The sequence below is a fragment of the Lissotriton vulgaris genome, chromosome 11 (genome assembly GCF_964263255.1).
Source record: "Lissotriton vulgaris chromosome 11, aLisVul1.2, whole genome shotgun sequence".
Taxonomy (NCBI): Eukaryota; Metazoa; Chordata; class Amphibia; order Caudata; family Salamandridae; genus Lissotriton; species Lissotriton vulgaris.
In genome coordinates this window covers 64,243,493-64,266,061 of record NC_141699.1, presented here as the reverse complement: position 1 = coordinate 64,266,061, position 22,569 = coordinate 64,243,493, and the positions used below count along the sequence as shown (strand labels likewise).

General features: G+C 50.4%; 1 protein-coding gene across 1 annotated transcript in view; it reads left to right on the top strand.

Annotated features, from left to right (window-relative positions):
• LOC147678979 (carbonic anhydrase 15-like) overlaps positions 1-21,707 on the top strand; it is a 175,767-nt gene extending 154,060 nt beyond the window's left edge. The window contains exons 7-8 of the mRNA XM_086942696.1: positions 18,933-19,099; positions 21,098-21,707. Coding sequence (XP_086798822.1) covers positions 18,933-19,099; positions 21,098-21,307 — 377 coding nt within the window. The 3' untranslated portion in view covers positions 21,308-21,707. The remainder of the gene's footprint in view (positions 1-18,932; positions 19,100-21,097) is intronic.
• Positions 21,708-22,569: the final 862 nt, after the last annotated feature.

Genomic DNA, 22,569 nt, shown 5'->3' with positions numbered 1-22,569 from the left:
GTATATATAGAAATCGGGGCAGGGACATCATTTTATATAGCGCTGCCCTCCCCAGTAGTGTTAAAGGCAGCCCCACCCAAAACGGAACATCTTGTTTAAGTCGCGCCATAGGAGGGCCCAGATTTTTATCCATAAATTCCGTTGGGTCCCTCGTAACATGGATACCTAAGTATTTAAAGGAAGATCCAGCAGCCCTTAGGGGGCATTCCACAGTTAGTGCTGGAATCGGTCCCTTCAGGACATACATCTCCGATTTGCTCCAGTTTAACGTATACCCTGATACTGTACAATGGCTGTCACAGAGATGTAAGAGTGCCGGCACCCCATGTTCTGGGTCTGTTAAGTATACCAGCCTGTCGTCCGCATAGAGGGAAAGCCAGTCCTCCCAGACCTCCGCCCAACGTATCCCTGTCAGTAGCGGTGAGGTCCTTATTAAAGTGGCCAGTGGTTCCAGGGAAATTGCAAATAGCAACGGCAAGAGGGGGAAACCCTGACGAGTGCCCCTCCCCAGAGGGAACGATCGCGAGATATGGCCGTTCGCCACCACCTGCGCAACCGGGTCAGCGTACAATAATCTAATCCAAGCAATGAACTTGGGGCCGAACCCCAAACAAGACAGTAGTTCCACTCTACGAGGTCAAAGGCCATCTTGGCGTCCAGGGCCAAAATCACTGCTTGTGTTGATATCGAGTCCGCTCTAGCCAGCACCCCATGTAATCTGCGCAGATTCAGCGCCGTATTTCTATGTGGCATAAATCCGGATTGGTCCGGATGTATGAGGTTGGGCAGATGAGGCAAAATGCTGGTCGCCAAGAGTTTGGCGAGGATTTTGATTTCTGCGTTAAGCAGCGAGATGGGACGGTATGAGGAACATTCCTCTGGTGGTTTCCCCGGCTTGGGAATAGCTACTATTGTCGCTAGTCTCTGATCCGGTGGAAGTATTCCCTTCTCTAAACACTCCTTGTACATTGCTAGTAGATGTGTACTTAGGCTCTCCGGCGTCGATTGATACCATTCTATAGGTATGCCATTCGGTCCGAGTGCCTTGCCCGGGTTCAAAGCATTAATAGCCAGTTGGATCTCCTCTTCAGTTATGTCTCCATCTAACTCTGTTGCCACCTCCGAAGGAAGTGTCTGGACTTCAATTAGCTCTAATGCCGCTCTAGCCATTTCAGGTGTTACTACTCGCTCAGGGGTGTATACCCCTTCGAAGTGGATCGCAAGCGTCTCGACTATTTGTTCCGGGTTCGCGCGCAGCACCCCCAGACTGTCCCTCACTTGTTGGACTCCTCTAGAACTGCCTCCTCTCTTGTCGAGCCACGCCAGCATCCTGCCCGCCTTGTCTCCCACCTCATAAATCCTATTCTGCGTGTCAGCTATATGACCCTTAACCTGGGTCCGTAGATGGTCAGTGTAGAGTTGCTGTTGGAGGTTAAGTGTGTGAGACGAGGCCGGGGTGGGGTGCTTTTCATGTGCTATTGACAATTCCTGTAATGTTAATTCCAATTTGTTTAGTTCTTGAGCTTGTTCCCTTTTGTAGCCTGTGATTGAGTTTATGGCTTGACCCCTTAATACTGTCTTATATGCCTCCAATATGACCTCTGAGGAGCGTACTGAACCTGCGTTTTCAGTGAAATACAGTGTCGTCATCTTTTTGAGTGCCTTACGTACTTGGGGAATCTTAAGGTATGAAGCATGTATGGGGTATATTCGTTTCTGATAGATACATCTGCCGTGTGGATTCCTCACCTTGTGAATATCCCCCTTGCGTCAGCAACATTCGGAAATTCTTTTGTAGCCTCGTGCCGACGTGGACTCGGACGTCATAGAGTCACGGCTTCGCCCGCGACTCCGCTGACGTCACCGACGCCTACAATAGGCCCACGCCGGCGTGATGACATCAGTTCCCTTTTTTTCGCGTCGTCGACGCTAACGGTTTTTGGGATACTCTGTAGCTTCCAGTTACTCTGTAGCTTTATTTCTTCGTTGTTTCCAGTTCTCTTGTTACTTTGTTCGTAAAAAGATCAACAAAGAAGACGGGTTTTAAGCCCTGCAGGGAATGTGGAAAAATGATGTCCGTTACGGACCCGCACCAGGACTGTATTTGGTGCTTGAGCTCCGACCACGACGTGGAGGGATGTTCGTCGTCTCAGAAAATGAATCCTAAGGCCCTGCGAGAAAGGGAGTCTAAGCTTCTTGTTGCTAAATTAAAGGCCGATAAAGAGAGAAAATCTTCGAAGTCCCATTCGAAGAAGTCGAGATCGAGATCGAGGTCTCGGGAGGCGGCGGCTTCGAAGTCTTCCTCGGATCATGCTTCGAGGTCGCGAAGGAAGCACAAGAAGAGGAGACATGAGTCTCGACGTCATTCAGGTGATAAGTCTGGCTCGAGGTCGAGATCACCTAAGAAGATAAGATCCAAGGTAATTCCTCCACAAGAGGCTTCGGATCAGGAGGGCGAGGCTTCGCCTTCGCAGTCGCCAGCTCATTCACCGGCTCCGGCACCCGATCCGACTCCGGCTCCGTCTCCGGCCCAGGAAGAGGAAGAGGAGGTTCCTGAAGAGGTTGAGAATTCGACTCCTGTTGTTGAGACAGATTCGAATCTACCTCGAGGTCGACCTGAGCATCCACCATTTCCAGCTCCAGGTCAGGATCCTTCTGCGTTTCTTAACGCTATGTATGATGTCTTCTCTAAGACTTGGTACCCCTCTGGAGCGCCTTCGGGTCCTATGGGTCCAATGGCATTTAATTTGGGGGTGCCTCATTCATATGCCCCGGCATCTTTCATGCCATTTTTGCCGGCTCCGACCCCGCTGTGGCAGTACCAGGCTCCTCCGAGGTCGACGCCGATGTCGACGCCGGCTCGTCCGAAGTCGACGACTCCAGCACCGGCGTCGCCCGCTCCAAGCAAGTCTTTGGAACATCCTTCTAAGCCTTCGGGTTCGGTTCCGACGTCGACTCCGGCGCCATCGGAGTCGACAGTGGATCCGGCTGCACTTCGAGTTAAGCAGAGATCTAGAAGGGAGGCTCAACGTCTGCTAGAAGAGCATAGGTACTGTGAGTCTCATTCTGACTTGGAAGAAGGTGAGCTGGATGAAAATTATTTCGAGGATCTAGCAGAGGCTAGTAGACTTGAGTTTTCTCCAGAGTGGGTCTTGCAATCAGGCTCTGATGCGCCATCTAAGGATGCTCAGCCATATCACATGGTAATGAGAAAAGCAGCGGGTCTTTTAGGCTTAAAATTGCCTACTGTCGAGTTCAAATCGAATCTGCTTACAGAGGTTCTTCATTCTCCGAGCTCGGCAGTGGAGCCTTTGCTTCCTTTTAATGATGCTTTGACTGACCCCATTATGGAGGTGTGGAAGAAGCCTCTTTCTGCTCCTGCAGTCTCGAAAGGTGTGGCTCGGAGGTATAGAGTGGCTCCTGAGGACCCCGCCTTTTTGTCGACACATCCTTCACCTGAGAGTTTGGTGATCCAGGCGGCATGTTCCAAGAAATCAGTGGGTGCTTTTCCCCAAGTTCCTGGTGACAAGGAGGCTAAAAAGCAAGATCAGGTGGCCAAGAAGACTTTCTCTTCCGCTAGTATGGCGTTGAAGTCCACAAATGCCACTTGCCTTATGGGAAGATATATCCATGCTCTTATGGACTCAGTTCGTACTTTGATCCCAAAGGTTCCTGAAGACTGTAGAGGTGACTTTGAGGAAGCCTTATCTGACACTCAGGCAGCAGCTCGTCAAGTTATTCAGAGCGGCCTTGATACTGCAGACTCTGTGGCGAGGATTATGGGCACTGCTGTTGCCACGAGGCGTTCTGCATGGTTGAAATCCTCAGATTTTTCTGCTGATGTGCAATCTGCTTTGCTTGATCTGCCTTTTGATGGAGAGGGACTCTTTGGAAAAAAGGCGGATTCGGCCTTGGAGAGATTTAAGGACAGCAGGGCGACTGCTAGATCTCTTGGTCTGCAAGTGAGAGGCTCTACGACCAGGAAATTCAGAGGCTTTGGTCGCTCTTCCTTTCGTACATTTAGACAAGGACAGCAGCAGCAGCAGCAACAGCAGCAGCAGTCTAACACCTTGTATAAGTCGTACAGGGGAAGGCAAAGGGCGCGTCCTAGAGGGCGTCAGACCTCTTCCTCCTCCACCTCTTCCAACCCCCCAGCCACAGAAAAGCAGCCCTAGATCCGCCATCCAGGATCATGTGGGTCCGGTGGGGGGTCGGCTTACTCACTTTCTACGGGATTGGGAATCGGTTACATCAGATCTTTGGGTTCTCAATCTCGTAGAAAATGGGTATGCCCTTCCCTTTCGGGAATTCCCTCCCAATTACCCTCCTTGCCAGGGATATTGCTCAGAGGAACATCTGCTACTCCTACAGGAGGAAGTTCAAACTCTCTTGAGGAAGGGTGCGATAGAGGTGGTCCCGGAGTAGGAAAAAGGTCAGGGAGGCTACTCCTGGTATTTTCTGATTCCCAAGAAGGATGGCAGGCTTCGGCCGATTTTGGATCTCAGGATCTTGAATTTTTATCTAAAACAGGAGAAATTCAAGATGCTCACCCTTGCTCAGGTTCTTCAGGCTCTGCTGGAAGAAGACTGGATGGTGTCGCTCGACTTGCAGGATGCATACTTTCACATCCCTATCCTCAAGTCGCACAGGAAGTATCTCCGTTTTACGGTGGGTTCGCAGCACTATCAGTTTGCGGTCCTTCCGTTTGGGATTACTACTGTGCCTCGAGTCTTCACCAAGGTGATGGCAGTGGTGGCGGCGCATCTCAGAAGGTCGGGGATTCCAGTATTCCCTTATTTGGACGACTGGCTGATCAAAGCAGAGTCGGTCGAGAAAGTGCTCCATCACCTGCAGGAGACAACCCAGTTGTTCAGGTTGGGTTTTTCAATAAATGTGCCCAAATCTCACCTGGTGCCCTCCCAGTGCAACCTGTTCATAGGTGCAGTACTGGACACAACTGTATGTCGTGCATTCCCTCCTCCTCAAAGGATTCGCGACATACAGGATATGGTTCCTTTATTCTACAATGGAGCAGTTGTTCCAGTCCTGAAGGTCCTTCGCCTGCTCGGTCTGATGGCTTCTTGCATTCTGTTGGTCAACCATGCACGCTGGCACATGAGGGCGCTCCAGTGGTGCCTCCGCAGGCAGTGGTATCAGCACAACGGAGATCTCAGGGAGTCAGTGAGGATCCCCAGAGAAGCTGCGGCGGATGTGTCTTGGTGGGGCGTGGAAGGAAACCTGTCTCAGGGGAAGCCTTTTCAGCTACCTCCTCCGGTGGCCACAGTGATAACGGATCCATCCACTCTAGGGTGGGGTGCTCATCTGGGGGACCTGGAGGTCAAAGGTCTTTGGTCTCCAGAGGAAAGGTTGCTTCACATCAACCTTCTGGAATTGCGGGCGATGCGTCTGGCGCTCAAGGCCTTCCTCCCTTCCCTTCGCGGTCAGACGGTTCAAGTCCTGACAGACAACACGACCGCGATGTGGTACATCAACAAGCAGGGAGGAGTGGGGTCGCAGTGTCTCTGCAGAGAGGCTCTGCGTCTCTGGTCCTGGGTTCAGGACCACCAGATTTGTCTGATGGCAAATCATCTGGCCGGAGTTCTGAACGTTCGTGCAGACGTTCTCAGTCGGCAGTTCTCTGCCGATCACGAGTGGAGGCTTCACCCAGAGGTGGTGCGTCATGTCTTTCGGACGTGGGGGACTCCTCAGGTGGACCTGTTCGCTACTTGCGAGAATGCTCACTGCCCGTCATTCTGCAGTCTCCAGTATCCGATGCAGGGAGCCTTGGGGGACGCGTTTCAGTTGAGTTGGGGAGATCAACTCCTTTACGCCTTTCCTCCCATACCTTTGATTCCTCGAGTTCTGAGGAAGATTCGCCAAGACCGGGCCCAAGTCATATTGATCGCCCCAGACTGGCCAAGAAGGGTGTGGTATACAGATATACTCCACCTCTCCTCTCACCCGCCGCTCCGTCTCCCTCTCAGGGCAGACCTCCTCTCTCAGATGGAGGGGCAGGTTCTACACCCTCACCTCCAGACATTGCACCTTCATGCCTGGAGATTGAACGGGGCAACCTGATTTCCTTTTCCCTCACACCTGACGTGGTGGATGTCATCTTGTCAGCCAGGCGTGACTCCACTAAATCTGTCTATTCGTATAGATGGTCTAAATTTGTCAATTGGTGTGGTGGGTGTTCTATTGACCCTTTGAGAGCCCGTTTGTCTGACGTTCTTCGGTTTGCTCTTTCTCTGGCACAGTAGGGGCTTGCTGTTGCTACGGTTAAGGGTTATCTTTCGGCACTGTCGGCTTTTCTTTGTTTGCCTGACCAGCCGTCTCTTTTTAAGTCTCCAGTTGTTTTAAGGTTTTTGAAGGGGCTCACGAATATGTTCCCTCCTACTCCTTTTATTGTGCCTCAGTGGGACTTAAATCTTGTCTTGACTTTTCTGATGGGTGCTCCCTTTGAGCCTCTTCATAAATGTCCTATGAGGCTTTTAACCTTTAAGGTAGTCTTCCTCGTTGCAATAACCTCGGCAAGGAGGGTAAGTGAGCTTCAAGCTCTTAGTTCCAAGCCCCCTTTCTTGACCATTCATGCTGATCGGATGGTTCTTAGGACCAGGGCTGCTTTTCTCCCTAAGGTGGTGACTCCTTTCCACCTTGGTCAATCTATTACCCTCCCTACCTTTTATCCTCCCCCACATCCTTCCAAGGAGGAGGAGAGGTTGCACCGTCTGGACCCTAAGAGGGCGGTGTCTTTTTATTTGGACAGAACCAAGGACTGTCGGTTGGATGAGCAGCTCTTCATTGGCTTTGCTGGCTGCAAGAAAGGAAGAGCGGTCCATAAGAGGACTTTGTCGAGATGGATCGTCCTCTGTATACAGATCTGCTACTCTTTGGCCGGTAAGGAACCTCCAGAGGGTATAAGGGCTCATTCTACAAGGGCTAAGTCGTCTACCTCTGCATTGGCTAGAGGTGTTCCTGTGGAGGACATTTGTAGGGCGGCAACTTGGTCCTCCCTCCACACGTTCGCAAAGCATTACTGCTTGGACACTGAGGTGAGGAGCGATGGCCATTTTGCGCGATCTGTCCTACAGGATTTACTGGTTTAAGAAGAGTGGACACCCTCCTCCGGGAGTGGGGACTGCTGTGGGACTCTATTCACAAGGTGAGGAATCCACACGGCAGATGTATCTATCAGAAGAACAAGTTACTTACCTTCGGTAACGCTTTTTCTGGTAGATACTATATCTGCCTGTGGATTCCTCACTGACCCACCCGCCTCCCCGCTGTCCACTCTTCTTTACCAGAGTTACTGTATTGTATTGTATAATGTACTGTTAAGGAGTTGTTTTGATTGCATTTGCTTCACACTGTGTGTGTTTTTCTCCTTGAATATTGTATATTATGTATACTGTGTATATTTCTGCTTACATTGGTCTGTCCGTGTGCCTCGATGGTACGGAAAAAAGAGCGGAACTGATGTCATCACGCTGGCGTGGGCCTATTGTAGGCGTCGGTGACGTCAGCGGAGTCGCGGGCGAAGCCGTGACTCTATGACATCCATCATTTTGAGTGCCTTACGTACTTGGGGAATCTTAAGGTATGAAGCATGTATGGGGTATATTCGTTTCTGATAGATACATCTGCCGTGTGGATTCCTCACCTTGTGAATATCCCCGTTGCGTCAGCAACATTCGGAAATTCTTTTGTAGCCTCGTGCCGACGTGGACTCGGACGTCATAGAGTCACGGCTTCGCCCGCGACTCCGCTGACGTCACCGACGCCTACAATAGGCCCACGCCGGCGTGATGACATCAGTTCCCTTTTTTTCGCGTCGTCGACGCTAACGGTTTTTGGGATACTCTGTAGCTTCCAGTTACTCTGTAGCTTTATTTCTTCGTTGTTTCCAGTTCTCTTGTTACTTTGTTCGTAAAAAGGTCGACAAAGAAGACGGGTTTTAAGCCCTGCAGGGAATGTGGAAAAATGATGTCCGTTACGGACCCGCACCAGGACTGTATTTGGTGCTTGAGCTCCGACCACGACGTGGAGGGATGTTCGTCGTCTCAGAAAATGAATCCTAAGGCCCTGCGAGAAAGGGAGTCTAAGCTTCTTGTTGCTAAATTAAAGGCCGATAAAGAGAGAAAATCTTCGAAGTCCCATTCGAAGAAGTCGAGATCGAGATCGAGGTCTCGGGAGGCGGCGGCTTCGAAGTCTTCCTCGGATCATGCTTCGAGGTCGCGAAGGAAGCACAAGAAGAGGAGACATGAGTCTCGACGTCATTCAGGTGATAAGTCTGGCTCGAGGTCGAGATCACCTAAGAAGATAAGATCCAAGGTAATTCCTCCACAAGAGGCTTCGGATCAGGAGGGCGAGGCTTCGCCTTCGCAGTCGCCAGCTCATTCACCGGCTCCGGCACCCGATCCGACTCCGGCTCCGTCTCCGGCCCAGGAAGAGGAAGAGGAGGTTCCTGAAGAGGTTGAGAATTCGACTCCTGTTGTTGAGACAGATTCGAATCTACCTCGAGGTCGACCTGAGCATCCACCATTTCCAGCTCCAGGTCAGGATCCTTCTGCGTTTCTTAACGCTATGTATGATGTCTTCTCTAAGTCTTGGTACCCCTCTGGAGCGCCTTCGGGTCCTATGGGTCCAATGGCATTTAATTTGGGGGTGCCTCATTCATATGCCCCGGCATCTTTCATGCCATTTTTGCCGGCTCCGACCCCGCTGTGGCAGTACCAGGCTCCTCCGAGGTCGACGCCGATGTCGACGCCGGCTCGTCCGAAGTCGACGACTCCAGCACCGGCGTCGCCCGCTCCAAGCAAGTCTTTGGAACATCCTTCTAAGCCTTCGGGTTCGGTTCCGACGTCGACTCCGGCGCCATCGGAGTCGACAGTGGATCCGGCTGCACTTCGAGTTAAGCAGAGATCTAGAAGGGAGGCTCAACGTCTGCTAGAAGAGCATAGGTACTGTGAGTCTCATTCTGACTTGGAAGAAGGTGAGCTGGATGAAAATTATTTCGAGGATCTAGCAGAGGCAAGTAGACTTGAGTTTTCTCCAGAGTGGGTCTTGCAATCAGGCTCTGATGCGCCATCTAAGGATGTTCAGCCATATCACATGGTAATGAGAAAAGCAGCGGGTCTTTTAGGCTTAAAATTGCCTACTGTCGAGTTCAAATCGAATCTGCTTACAGAGGTTCTTCATTCTCCGAGCTCGGCAGTGGAGCCTTTGCTTCCTTTTAATGATGCTTTGACTGACCCCATTATGGAGGTGTGGAAGAAGCCTCTTTCTGCTCCTGCAGTCTCGAAAGGTGTGGCTCGGAGGTATAGAGTGGCTCCTGAGGACCCTGCCTTTTTGTCGACACATCCTTCACCTGAGAGTTTGGTGATCCAGGCGGCATGTTCCAAGAAATCAGTGGGTGCTTTTCCCCAAGTTCCTGGTGACAAGGAGGCTAAAAAGCAAGATCAGGTGGCCAAGAAGACTTTCTCTTCCGCTAGTATGGCGTTGAAGTCCACAAATGCCACTTGCCTTATGGGAAGATATATCCATGCTCTTATGGACTCAGTTCGTACTTTGATCCCAAAGGTTCCTGAAGACTGTAGAGGTGACTTTGAGGAAGCCTTATCTGACACTCAGGCAGCAGCTCGTCAAGTTATTCAGAGCGGCCTTGATACTGCAGACTCTGTGGCGAGGATTATGGGCACTGCTGTTGCCACGAGGCGTTCTGCATGGTTGAAATCCTCAGATTTTTCTGCTGATGTGCAATCTGCTTTGCTTGATCTGCCTTTTGATGGAGAGGGACTCTTTGGAAAAAAGGCGGATTCGGCCTTGGAGAGATTTAAGGACAGCAGGGCGACTGCTAGATCTCTTGGTCTGCAAGTGAGAGGCTCTACGACCAGGAAATTCAGAGGCTTTGGTCGCTCTTCCTTTCGTACATTTAGACAAGGACAGCAGCAGCAGCAGCAACAGCAGCAGCAGTCTAACACCTTGTATAAGTCGTACAGGGGAAGGCAAAGGGCGCGTCCTAGAGGGCGTCAGACCTCTTCCTCCTCCACCTCTTCCAACCCCCCAGCCACAGAAAAGCAGCCCTAGATCCGCCATCCAGGATCATGTGGGTCCGGTGGGGGGTCGGCTTACTCACTTTCTACGGGATTGGGAATCGGTTACATCAGATCTTTGGGTTCTCAATCTCGTAGAAAATGGGTATGCCCTTCCCTTTCGGGAATTCCCTCCCAATTACCCTCCTTGCCAGGGATATTGCTCAGAGGAACATCTGCTACTCCTACAGGAGGAAGTTCAAACTCTCTTGAGGAAGGGTGCGATAGAGGTGGTCCCGGAGTAGGAAAAAGGTCAGGGAGGCTACTCCTGGTATTTTCTGATTCCCAAGAAGGATGGCAGGCTTCGGCCGATTTTGGATCTCAGGATCTTGAATTTTTATCTAAAACAGGAGAAATTCAAGATGCTCACCCTTGCTCAGGTTCTTCAGGCTCTGCTGGAAGAAGACTGGATGGTGTCGCTCGACTTGCAGGATGCGTACTTTCACATCCCTATCCTCAAGTCGCACAGGAAGTATCTCCGTTTTACGGTGGGTTCGCAGCACTATCAGTTTGCGGTCCTTCCGTTTGGGATTACTACTGTGCCTCGAGTCTTCACCAAGGTGATGGCAGTGGTGGCGGCGCATCTCAGAAGGTCGGGGATTCCAGTATTCCCTTATTTGGACGACTGGCTGATCAAAGCAGAGTCGGTCGAGAAAGTGCTCCATCACCTGCAGGAGACAACCCAGTTGTTCAGGTTGGGTTTTTCAATAAATGTGCCCAAATCTCACCTGGTGCCCTCCCAGTGCAACCTGTTCATAGGTGCAGTACTGGACACAACTGTATGTCGTGCATTCCCTCCTCCTCAAAGGATTCGCGACATACAGGATATGGTTCCTTTATTCTACAATGGAGCGGTTGTTCCAGTCCTGAAGGTCCTTCGCCTGCTCGGTCTGATGGCTTCTTGCATTCTGTTGGTCAACCATGCACGCTGGCACATGAGGGCGCTCCAGTGGTGCCTCCGCAGGCAGTGGTATCAGCACAACGGAGATCTCAGGGAGTCAGTGAGGATCCCCAGAGAAGCTGCGGCGGATGTGTCTTGGTGGGGCGTGGAAGGAAACCTGTCTCAGGGGAAGCCTTTTCAGCTACCTCCTCCGGTGGCCACAGTGATAACGGATCCATCCACTCTAGGGTGGGGTGCTCATCTGGGGGACCTGGAGGTCAAAGGTCTTTGGTCTCCAGAGGAAAGGTTGCTTCACATCAACCTTCTGGAATTGCGGGCGATGCGTCTGGCGCTCAAGGCCTTCCTCCCTTCCCTTCGCGGTCAGACGGTTCAAGTCCTGACAGACAACACGGCCGCGATGTGGTACATCAACAAGCAGGGAGGAGTGGGGTCGCAGTGTCTCTGCAGAGAGGCTCTGCGTCTCTGGTCCTGGGTTCAGGACCACCAGATTTGTCTGATGGCAAATCATCTGGCCGGAGTTCTGAACGTTCGTGCAGACGTTCTCAGTCGGCAGTTCTCTGCCGATCACGAGTGGAGGCTTCACCCAGAGGTGGTGCGTCATGTCTTTCGGACGTGGGGGACTCCTCAGGTGGACCTGTTCGCTACTTGCGAGAATGCTCACTGCCCGTCATTCTGCAGTCTCCAGTATCCGATGCAGGGAGCCTTGGGGGACGCGTTTCAGTTGAGTTGGGGAGATCAACTCCTTTACGCCTTTCCTCCCATACCTTTGATTCCTCGAGTTCTGAGGAAGATTCGCCAAGACCGGGCCCAAGTCATATTGATCGCCCCAGACTGGCCAAGAAGGGTGTGGTATACAGATATACTCCACCTCTCCTCTCACCCGCCGCTCCGTCTCCCTCTCAGGGCAGACCTCCTCTCTCAGATGGAGGGGCAGGTTCTACACCCTCACCTCCAGACATTGCACCTTCATGCCTGGAGATTGAACGGGGCAACCTGATTTCCTTTTCCCTCACACCTGACGTGGTGGATGTCATCTTGTCAGCCAGGCGTGACTCCACTAAATCTGTCTATTCGTATAGATGGTCTAAATTTGTCAATTGGTGTGGTGGGTGTTCTATTGACCCTTTGAGAGCCCGTTTGTCTGACGTTCTTCGGTTTGCTCTTTCTCTGGCACAGCAGGGGCTTGCTGTTGCTACGGTTAAGGGTTATCTTTCGGCACTGTCGGCTTTTCTTTGTTTGCCTGACCAGCCGTCTCTTTTTAAGTCTCCAGTTGTTTTAAGGTTTTTGAAGGGGCTCACGAATATGTTCCCTCCTACTCCTTTTATTGTGCCTCAGTGGGACCTAAATCTTGTCTTGACTTTTCTGATGGGTGCTCCCTTTGAGCCTCTTCATAAATGTCCTATGAGGCTTTTAACCTTTAAGGTAGTCTTCCTCGTTGCAATAACCTCGGCAAGGAGGGTAAGTGAGCTTCAAGCTCTTAGTTCCAAGCCCCCTTTCTTGACCATTCATGCTGATCGGATGGTTCTTAGGACCAGGGCTGCTTTTCTCCCTAAGGTGGTGACTCCTTTCCACCTTGGTCAATCTATTACCCTCCCTACCTTTTATCCTCCCCCACATCCTTCCAAGGAGGAGGAGAGGTTGCACCGTCTGGACCCTAAGAGGGCGGTGTCTTTTTATTTGGACAGAACCAAGGACTGTCGGTTGGATGAGCAGCTCTTCATTGGCTTTGCTGGCTGCAAGAAAGGAAGAGCGGTCCATAAGAGGACTTTGTCGAGATGGATCGTCCTCTGTATACAGATCTGCTACTCTTTGGCCGGTAAGGAACCTCCAGAGGGTATAAGGGCTCATTCTACAAGGGCTAAGTCGTCTACCTCTGCATTGGCTAGAGGTGTTCCTGTGGAGGACATTTGTAGGGCGGCAACTTGGTCCTCCCTCCACACGTTCGCAAAGCATTACTGCTTGGACACTGAGGTGAGGAGCGATGGCCATTTTGCGCGATCTGTCCTCCAGGATTTCCTGGTTTAAGAAGAGTGGACACCCTCCTCCGGGAGTGGGGACTGCTGTGGGACTCTATTCACAAGGTGAGGAATCCACACGGCAGATGTATCTATCAGAAGAACAAGTTACTTACCTTCGGTAACGCTTTTTCTGGTAGATACTATATCTGCCTGTGGATTCCTCACTGACCCACCCGCCTCCCCGCTGTCCACTCTTCTTTACCAGAGTTACTGTATTGTATTGTATAATGTACTGTTAAGGAGTTGTTTTGATTGCATTTGCTTCACACTGTGTGTGTTTTTCTCCTTGAATATTGTATATTATGTATACTGTGTATATTTCTGCTTACATTGGTCCGTCCGTGTGCCTCGATGGTACGGAAAAAAGAGCGGAACTGATGTCATCACGCTGGCGTGGGCCTATTGTAGGCGTCGGTGACGTCAGCGGAGTCGCGGGCGAAGCCGTGACTCTATGACATCCACGTCGGCGCGAGGCTACAAAAGAATTTCCGAATGTTGCTGACGCAAGGGGGATATTCACAAGGTGAGGAATCCACAGGCAGATATAGTATCTACCAGAAAAAGCGTTACCGAAGGTAAGTAACTTGTTCTTTCGTGCCTTCTCCTGTGTGGATATTGTCAGTGTGATCGGGGAGTGGTCTGAGATTCCCCTGGGGTGAATTTCTATGGTGTCTATATGCTGGATGCCATTGCCGAGGGCCAGGAAGTGGTCAATTCTTGACATGCTGCCGTCCACTGCGGAGTGGAAGGTGTAGTGCTTAGCCTGAGGGTGGGTGTGCCTCCATATGTCGATGAGGCCCATAGCCGTCAGAAAACGCTGGAAGCGGGAGGGACCCCCCGCGGGAGGCGTCGTCGGGAACCTATCTAGTTGAGTATCTACAATTGCATTGAAGTCTCCCCCAAGAATAACATCCCCCTCGGGAAGAGTCAGTAAAAAGTCAGCTAGTTTCGGCAGCTGCACTGAGTGGAGTGCAGGGGGAATGTATACTGAAAGCAAATTAATGAGCCTACCCTCCCACTGTCCTTGCAGTGCAGCGAAGCAACCCTGATCGTCAGTCTTAGTTTGCAATGGAATGAACTTAGAGGACTTCTGGATTAGGATGCCTGTCCCCCTAGATCCCGATGTAAATTCGGAATGAATTATCATTTTATACACTCTCCTATCCATTGCCTTGGATGCCCCCCCCATTAAATGCGTCTCTTGTAGTAGTGCTATAGTGGGTTTCTGCCTTTTCAGTGCTGTCAGCACCAGACCCCGTTTCACCCTATCTCCCAGCTCTGGCACATTCCATGTCAGTATTTTTAGGGACAGGCCTCGCGGACTCGGGTCAACCCCTTCCATGCTGAGTGGTGGGTCGTCTGCCATTTGCGGGTATGAAAGTATTGATGTACCCAAATGAGTCATATCACAAATGTTATCTCTACAGCTACTCAGTAAACTGCATAGGATCCTCAGAGAGGAGCTAAACCTTCTTCGTGTATACCAAATCGTCGTTAAACTGCCCGAATGCATAACAATTTTCCTCGACCAAACATGTGTATTCCAAACAACTCCAAAACAATCCCCCCCCCACACCCCCCCTTCCCTGCCCCCCTGCTTAACGGACTTCCAACTGCCCGCCTCCCCAACTGAGCAGAGTGCTTTTCCCATCCCAAAACCAGAGTACTTGCGTGTAGGGGGGAGAGCGTCTCCCCGAGCAGGCGGCATCCCTGCTCATAACCAGGCCAGCGTCCATCTGCAACAGTAGAACATTAGGTCCCTTAACAAGAGACAGCGACCATTCTCGCCCAGTCTATTCCGGGTCATTCTTCTCCATCAGCCTCCGTGAGTTCTTGGGTCGGGGAACCTCCTGCTCCCCCTCTGCCAGATGTTTGCGACCCCGTCCGGCTGTCGTCTTGACGCCCGTGATTCATTCTATGAGTTTTCTGTGGCCGGTCCGTAGTGTGCCAACCCTCAAGCCAGTCTCTGGCCGCATCAGGGGAATCGAAGAACCAGACCTTTTTGTCAGCCACTACTCGGAGCCGGGCGGGGAAGAGCATTGAGTAAGGCAGTTCTTTTTCTCTTAATGTTTTTTTTACCTCAAGAAAAGTTCTCCTCCTCCGCGAGACTTCCGCCGTGTAGTCTGGGAAGAAGGATACTCTGTAGTTCTGAATCTGGATGGCTGGAGCCACTCTGGCCACCAGTAAAATGGCATACCGGTCTCTGAAATTGAAGAGTCTCGCTAGTATCGGCCTCGGTGGGCCTCCAGTCTTCGGCTTTCCCCCTGGCACCCTGTGAGCCCTTTCCACGGAAAAGAAATGCGAAAGTCCTTTGGGCTGGAGCTGATTTTTGATCAAATCCTCCACATAGAGGTCCATCGCCCCTGTAGTTTCAGACTCCGGTACACCTAGAATTCGGACGTTGTTCCTCCGGGAGCGCCCTTCCTGGTCGTCCAGCTTTTCTCTAAGCAATTTGTTGTCCGTTTGCAATTTACCCATTTCGATTTGCAGTTCCGATACATCCTCGACTAAGGACTTGGTCACCACTTCGACTTGCTTTACTCTATCGTTCATCTTCTGGAGGTCCGCACGTATCATGGTGACTTCAGTCGCTGTCGCCCCCACTGTCTCCTGCACCCGAGCCAATGCTGCTAGAACATCGTCCAGTGTAGCTTTCTTCAACCCTTCGGCATCCGCCGTTTTCCCCGCGGGCTTGCGCTGTTCTTGGGGGGGAGTTTGTTTTTCAAAGGCGAATTTGTCCAATTTAGCCTGTGTGGAGCTGTGTCTGGGGCCTCTGTTCGCCATGGTGTACAACCCGTGATTGTGCTTTTTACCAACAGGGGCGTGTCACCTGGTCAAGGAAGGGATACCACTCGTGACTCCTATGAGGTATCTGCGTCGTAGTCGCGGCAACCACTACGGAGTGTGTGATACAGGCCACTCCTCGCATGCACCCGTCTTCTGGTCCGTCCACCGAGAGCGGTGCAGGTTCGATTAGAATCCTATTGGCGACCGGGGTGTCTCTCCCGCCCTCTTCCAAGTGTGAAATGCAATGTAATGCACCCCTTGCCGCCGCCCCTGGGCCGTGTCGCAGCGTAATAGTCCTTCAGACCCTGTGATGATACACAAGTTAATGGCCGGTTGAAATAGAGTACATGGGGCCTTCCTCCGGTGCTGCCCGGTGTGTCTGTGTATGACTGGTCCGGAGCCTGCCACTCAAATCCACGTTTTGATTCCCCAAGCTGCCAGGTGTTGTCACTATTCCAGCAGTGGGATGGGGGGGGGGGGTGGGGGGGTGGGGGGGTTTCCAGTCCCTCACGCGTCACCAGCCCGTTGTTCCCCGCACCCCGTTGATGGTATTTCCCGGAGGCCTGCGGAGACCGCCGATTGCCCCTCACATCCCCGATGTCGTCCTCCCAGTCGCCTCAGGCGTACCTGCACTGGAGTCCTGTGCTTGTTGCTCGGGGTTGCTGCCTTCGGGACCAGGCCGTAGCCCAAGATAGCGGTTCCGCCCCTCGAGCCGCGGCGTTTCCCGCAGTGTCCTGTGCTCGTTTCTCGTGGCCGCACCTTCTGCAGTAACCTTCCGCCAATCTGTCCGAATACTGCGGCGGCGGTTCGGGTCCTTGTCGGCGATGCGGTCAGAGGTCCGACACTTCCGGCTGGTAACACCTGCCGATGCTCCACTTCCGCCCGGGTGCAGTCTGGCAACCACTCCGCTGTAGGCCCCTCCACTCACCCTTTCTGTACGCCGCTTGCCGGGCCGCCGCTGTCTCGAAACTGCTTCGGTGAGTGCCCCACGGTCGCCAGAGCCAGTCCGCCCCGGCAGAATAATTAATTTAGCGGATAATGTCGACAGATTTATGTGGGATGCCGCCTTACTGTGGGAGCTCCCCTAAGCTGCGGCCGCCATCGTTGGCTGCTAGCCACGCCTCCCCTGACTTCTTTTTTTAGTAAAATCATGGCAATCTATGATCAGTTCCTGACACACAGTCCCTCTCAACAAGGAGCAATGGCTTACTCCTCTTCCGGCCCATTACTGTTCAGTTTTGCCCCTTAACCTTGGAGGAATCAGCAGTGGAATTCACAAATTGCAAGTTTCTTTTAGATCCCTGTCCCTCTGCCATCCTCAAAAATGCCTCCCTGGTGGTGAATCCCATTATGAACAGACTGTTAAACGAACCCCCAGACTGGGCGCTGGTTCCGTTCAGCTGGAAACAATCTCGGCTTCTCCCCTGCTTAAGCAGCCTTCGGCAGACTCTAAGGTTCTTAACAACTCCTTCCTACGATTGCTACATTTCTTGAGAAAATTGTAAATAGCAGATATCATGCTTCCTAGATTCTAATCATCTGCTCCCTGGCTCAGCACGGAGACCAGTTTGCTTGAAGTCTCTGAATATATTAAAACTAATCTAGATTCTAGCACCCTAGTCATGGTAATGCTTCTGGGCCTCTCCTCGGCATTCAATACAGTCTATCATGCTATTCTACTTGAGAGACTTGAAAATATTGGTATTAGAGACCTGCTCTGGCTTAAATCCTTCATCAGCGAGCGCTCCCAGGCTGATTTTCTTACACCTTTCACCTCTGCATCAAAACCGTTAGTGTGCCAAGGTTCTCAGCGCTCTGCTCTCAGCCCCACACTTTTTAATATATATCTGGAGCCCCGGGTGAAAATAGTTGAGTCTTGGGGAGTGAGAGTTGTATCCTATGCAGACGACACTCAACTATTCCTGGCCTTCCAGAAAAAAAGAGCCCATGTTCTTGGGTTCTTTCAAACTTTGTCTCAAATCTGTAGTGAACTGGATGAATGCAGGCTGTCTAAAACCTAACTCGGGTAAGACTGAGATTCTTTTCTTTGACGTCAAGTCCACTACTGAACCTAGCCTGTGATGGCCATTGGAAATCAGCCTCCCCCTTACATGGTAAGAAATCTATGGGTGAAATTCGACTCCGACTTTACCTTTGAGCCTCAGTAGGCATTGTCTGCTTCTTGCTTTTTCACTCTTAGGTCCCTGAGAAGGATGCTGCATCTTATCCCCGTGGAGTTTCGCAGGGCAGTTGTCCATGCTTTGATTATCTCCAGGTTGGAGTACTCCAACAGCTTGCATCTGGGGCTCCCAGCCATTCTTATTCATCCTATCCAAATCCTCCAGAATTCTGCTGCTGGGCTAATTCTCAAGATCCAACCCCCCCTAATCCCGGGTTGGGGTATCAGGTTTCCTACGTCAGCGTCACTGGCTTCCAGTGAATAAAATAATCCAGTTTAAGGCACTCAACATTGCCTTCAGGGCCTATAACTGGTCCAATAACAGGGCCTATAACAGTAAGGGACCTCTCTACCTTAGGTGTCGCTTCAAACCTTACGTCCAGGAGGGATCCTTGAGATCCAATAATCTCAAATTCTTCCAACTCCCCCGCATTCACAAGACCAGAAGAGCAGGGTAGATCGTTCACCTTTTTGGCAACTAAGTTGTGGAACGCCGTTCCGCTTGGTCTGAGAAGTAGCCCATCGGAAACAGTTTTTAGAAAGAGCTTTAAAACCTTACACTTCGACTCCTGCATAAACATCATCTAGTATCTTTTCTGTGAGGGCTTCGGTGGGTGTTCCTTTCGCTAGCTCCGGGACTCCTAGGAGGTAGCTGTGTGCTTAACAAATGTATTGTATGGTATGATGTTTCACTGACCTTTGTATTATTTACTAACCTTCTGTTTTTTACTCTTTATCTATCGATATCTATGATTTTCAAGACTTGAGACAGATAGAAAAAACAAATGGGTCAAAGAGAGGTCTCATTTTGCTTGTTTAGCCCGTAAACATTTCCTCAAATCCTCAAATTGCCAATATATTTCCATCTGGCCTCTATATGCCACCTACTCAGTTCTCCACTTTTCTACCCTCTTTTGACCAATTGTCTTAATCTGTTTTTTTAATTCCCAATGCAGGACAGTTTGTGGAACTGGCTTCCACATTTCGTCTGGATAGCCTGCTCCCTAGCGCAGACAAACTTTCACGATATTACCGCTACCGTGGTTCTCTAACGACACCTGACTGCGCGGAGGCTGTGATTTGGACAGTATTGGAAGAACCGGTTAACATCAGTCGTGCACAGGTAAGACCCCTACATCACCCCCACTGCAACAAACCACATTTGGAACGAGGTGGAGGGCGGACCCAGTATCGAGCAGACCCTCAATGCAATGTTAAGACCAGGATATGGGCATAGATGGGCGACACTCCTGTGAATGAAGCCAGTCTGTGAAGACAGAGTAACGCTGTTTTGAAGAGATTGGTTCCATGGATGCGAATTAGTGAGGTTTTTGTGAAGGGGAGTAGCCAGTAATTGGGATTTCGTGTGCCTCCAGTGGCATTCATGGGGGCATATTTATGAGAGCTTGAGTCACGTTTGCACCATGCAAAGTGGAACATGCATGAAGCAAGGCTCTGAGTTAGCTTTAAGAAGCTACACAAAGCCACTTTGTGTGGTTTTGAGTGATCTCATAAAATTGGAGTAAGACAACACAGCACAAACCGCTGCATTGGGACGTGTTCCGTGGGTGTTCCCATGCAAATCCATGGTTATTGATGCATTCCCATATTAACCAAACCTGTTAAACCTGGGAATGCTCACAAGGTGAGGTGTAGCAAGAAGAAATATCTTTATTTCTCCTCATTTTTAATCTGTCTGTATTCTGCAGCACACATTGAAATAGGGAAATACCTCTATGGATTGCTTCTGTGCAGGTAGGTGCCCCTTCCTGGACAAAAGCAATTATGCCTACAACACAGGTGCAAGGGTGCCCAGGTTGGCGCAAGGCTGCCGCAATAGCACCAGATCTGGGGGAAAGGACAGGAATGCACTAACTTGGATAAGTACAGTACATTCCTGCCCTTTTCCTCTGGAGCAGTGTGGCACAGCATAGTGACTTGCTGCACAGCACTTCGTCAGAAAGTAGTTATGCCTCATGATATTTGGGATGGTGAATAGGTTTTGCTCGACTGGGTAGTAAGAAGCAATGATGGAATTTGTAAGATCCAACTGAAGTGTATACTATTGTGCTGCTACTCTGCAGTGCCAGAGACTATGCCTGAGTGATGGAAGAGGTGTTGCGCAGCGGCCAGGGTGCCTGACTCCAGACCACAGGGTTCACAGTTCGATCCCCGGCTCCGGCAGCAGGTTAGCCCAGCACCATGTGACTCTGGGCAATAGCTTGCTTAACCTTTTCCGTGCTCATGACAAGCTGAGCTCGTCATGAGGCACGGTGCTCCGGTGCTCATGACAAGCTGAGCTCGTCATGAGCCGTGGAACGCTCACATGCGCAGATAAGTCCCCTGCTGTGCTGAGCGTTGCACGGGAACGGGTGTGGTCATGACGAGCTGAGCTCATCATGAGCACCCGAGCACTGTGCCTAATGACGAGCTGAGCTCGTCATGAGCGCCGGGACGCTGTGCGCATCCCCACCGCCCCCCAGCACAGCAGGGGAATATGCCCCGCACGGAAGGGGTTAATCTTCCCGATGGCCCCTAGTACCAGGACACCTCACCAAAGGTAGCTGTGCACTTTACAAATACTGGTATTTTATTTATGGTGCAACGCTTCACACATCTCCTCTAGTTTGCAAATACCAGGCTTTCTGAACTCTGGGCCCGATTCACAGAACTAACTTAAGACAAAATCCTAAACTTACTACTTTTGGTATTCGCAGAAGTTAGGATTTTGTCTTAAGACAGACTTAAGACAGACTTAAGTTAGGATTCTGTCTTAAGTCTGTCTTAAGTCGGTCTTAAGTCTGTCTAAAGACAAAATCCTAACTTCTCTGAATACCAAAAGTAGTAAGTTTAAGATTTTGTCTTAAGTTAGTTCTGTGAATCGGGCCCTAAGTCACAGCTTCGCAGGGGGCCCTCCTAACAAGATATACTATAACACTTAAGATGATAAAGTCTCAGTACATGACTGGGATTGGAGGGCTAGAGTGGAGGAACTACCTTGTTGGACAGGACCATTTTGGAGGTAGAAGAATCGGAAATAGTCTCTATATTGCTCTGCAGGTCAAGTCTGCCCCTTGTGTTGCATAAGTAATTATTTGTTTATCTCCTTCTGTCAATACAGGTTAACATCTTCGTAGATAGCCTCCACTTCACTGCCACTGGGGAAGCAACACTGAAGATGACCAACAACTATCGACCAACACAACCCCTGAAAAATCGGAAAGTCTCCGCCTCCAGAGACGCGACAGTTAACCGGGGGACAACATCGAGCATCAGCGTACTTGCACTGCTTGTCCTGCTCCTGACTGGCCAGCACATGGTCTTTTCCTAAAGACTCTCCCAAACTCACCTCACCCTCCAAAATTGTTTTATTGATTTTAAAATGTGTCTTACTGTGACAGCACCTGCACTTCCATACTGTGATTCTGCCTGTAATGCACTGGGAATGATTGAATGTAAATGCTGTGTATAATATTATAGTTTAACATTGACAAAGAAATTTAGTTTGTTATTTGAAGGGGAAACGATTTTTAGAAATCATAGGATAGAGTTTATACATAAAAATTCTTGTTATGCAAGTGATAAAGCTAATGAAAATATTTGATGAGGCACATGTAACACTTTATACTTGTCGAAAAAATGTTCTCTCTCTATATATATATACATACAAATACATTATTTAAAATACTTTGCAAAAATCAAATAAATCTTTAGTATTTCTTACATGAGGTATTGGATATCGTCTTTCTTTCACCTTTTTTTAACAGAAGTGAGCTCACTCTGCCTCCAGTGGCAATTATTGAGAACTACAACTAGAAAAATTACTGTCCCCCTGTTGGACACATTTAATCGAAGAAACCGGTTTCATGTCCTGCAGCTCCAGTCATTTGTCTGGAATGTATCTCTCTGAAACTTTCCGCTCTTCATTAGTGCTTTATGTGGGACAAATAAGGCTGTAAGTTGCCACAGAACACATGTAATAAGAGCTTAAAGTAGGAGACCCATGAAAGAAGTGTGTGATGTACTATATATGGGTTCGAGTCATGGGCCTGATTACGATGTTGGAGAGTCCGACACCGACAGCTCGTTGGTGGCGGACCCACCGACATCGGCCCCTGCGGTCCGCCTGGTCATTACGGTGCAGCAGGTGGAGGCATCTGGCGGAGGGACCGTCCACCACACTTCCGACGGGCACAAGGAGGGTCAGTAATCCATACAATGAGGGCAGTGCCTGCCCCGGCACTGCCGCAGTGATTATAATGTCCCTTTCGGCCTGCGCTTTCATAGCGACTCACCCGTAATGAAAAGGCAGGCAAAAAGTGACTTTGGGGCATCCTTGCACAGCCCCTTTAACCATGACCCTCTGCAATGGGCATGCATGGTCCCTGCTATATAGTGCAAGGATATTTTAAATGTGTTTCTTTTCTTTTGGGGCATGTGAAGGCGGTCACATTGTAATGCTGGCAGCAGGACCACCGACTTCTAGTCGGGTGGTCCTGCTTCCGACCGGCATGGTAACCAGGTCCTATGTGCTCACTAAATTCCTAAACATAACTTTACTTTGCAGAGAGAGTAAATGAAACAGATGGATTT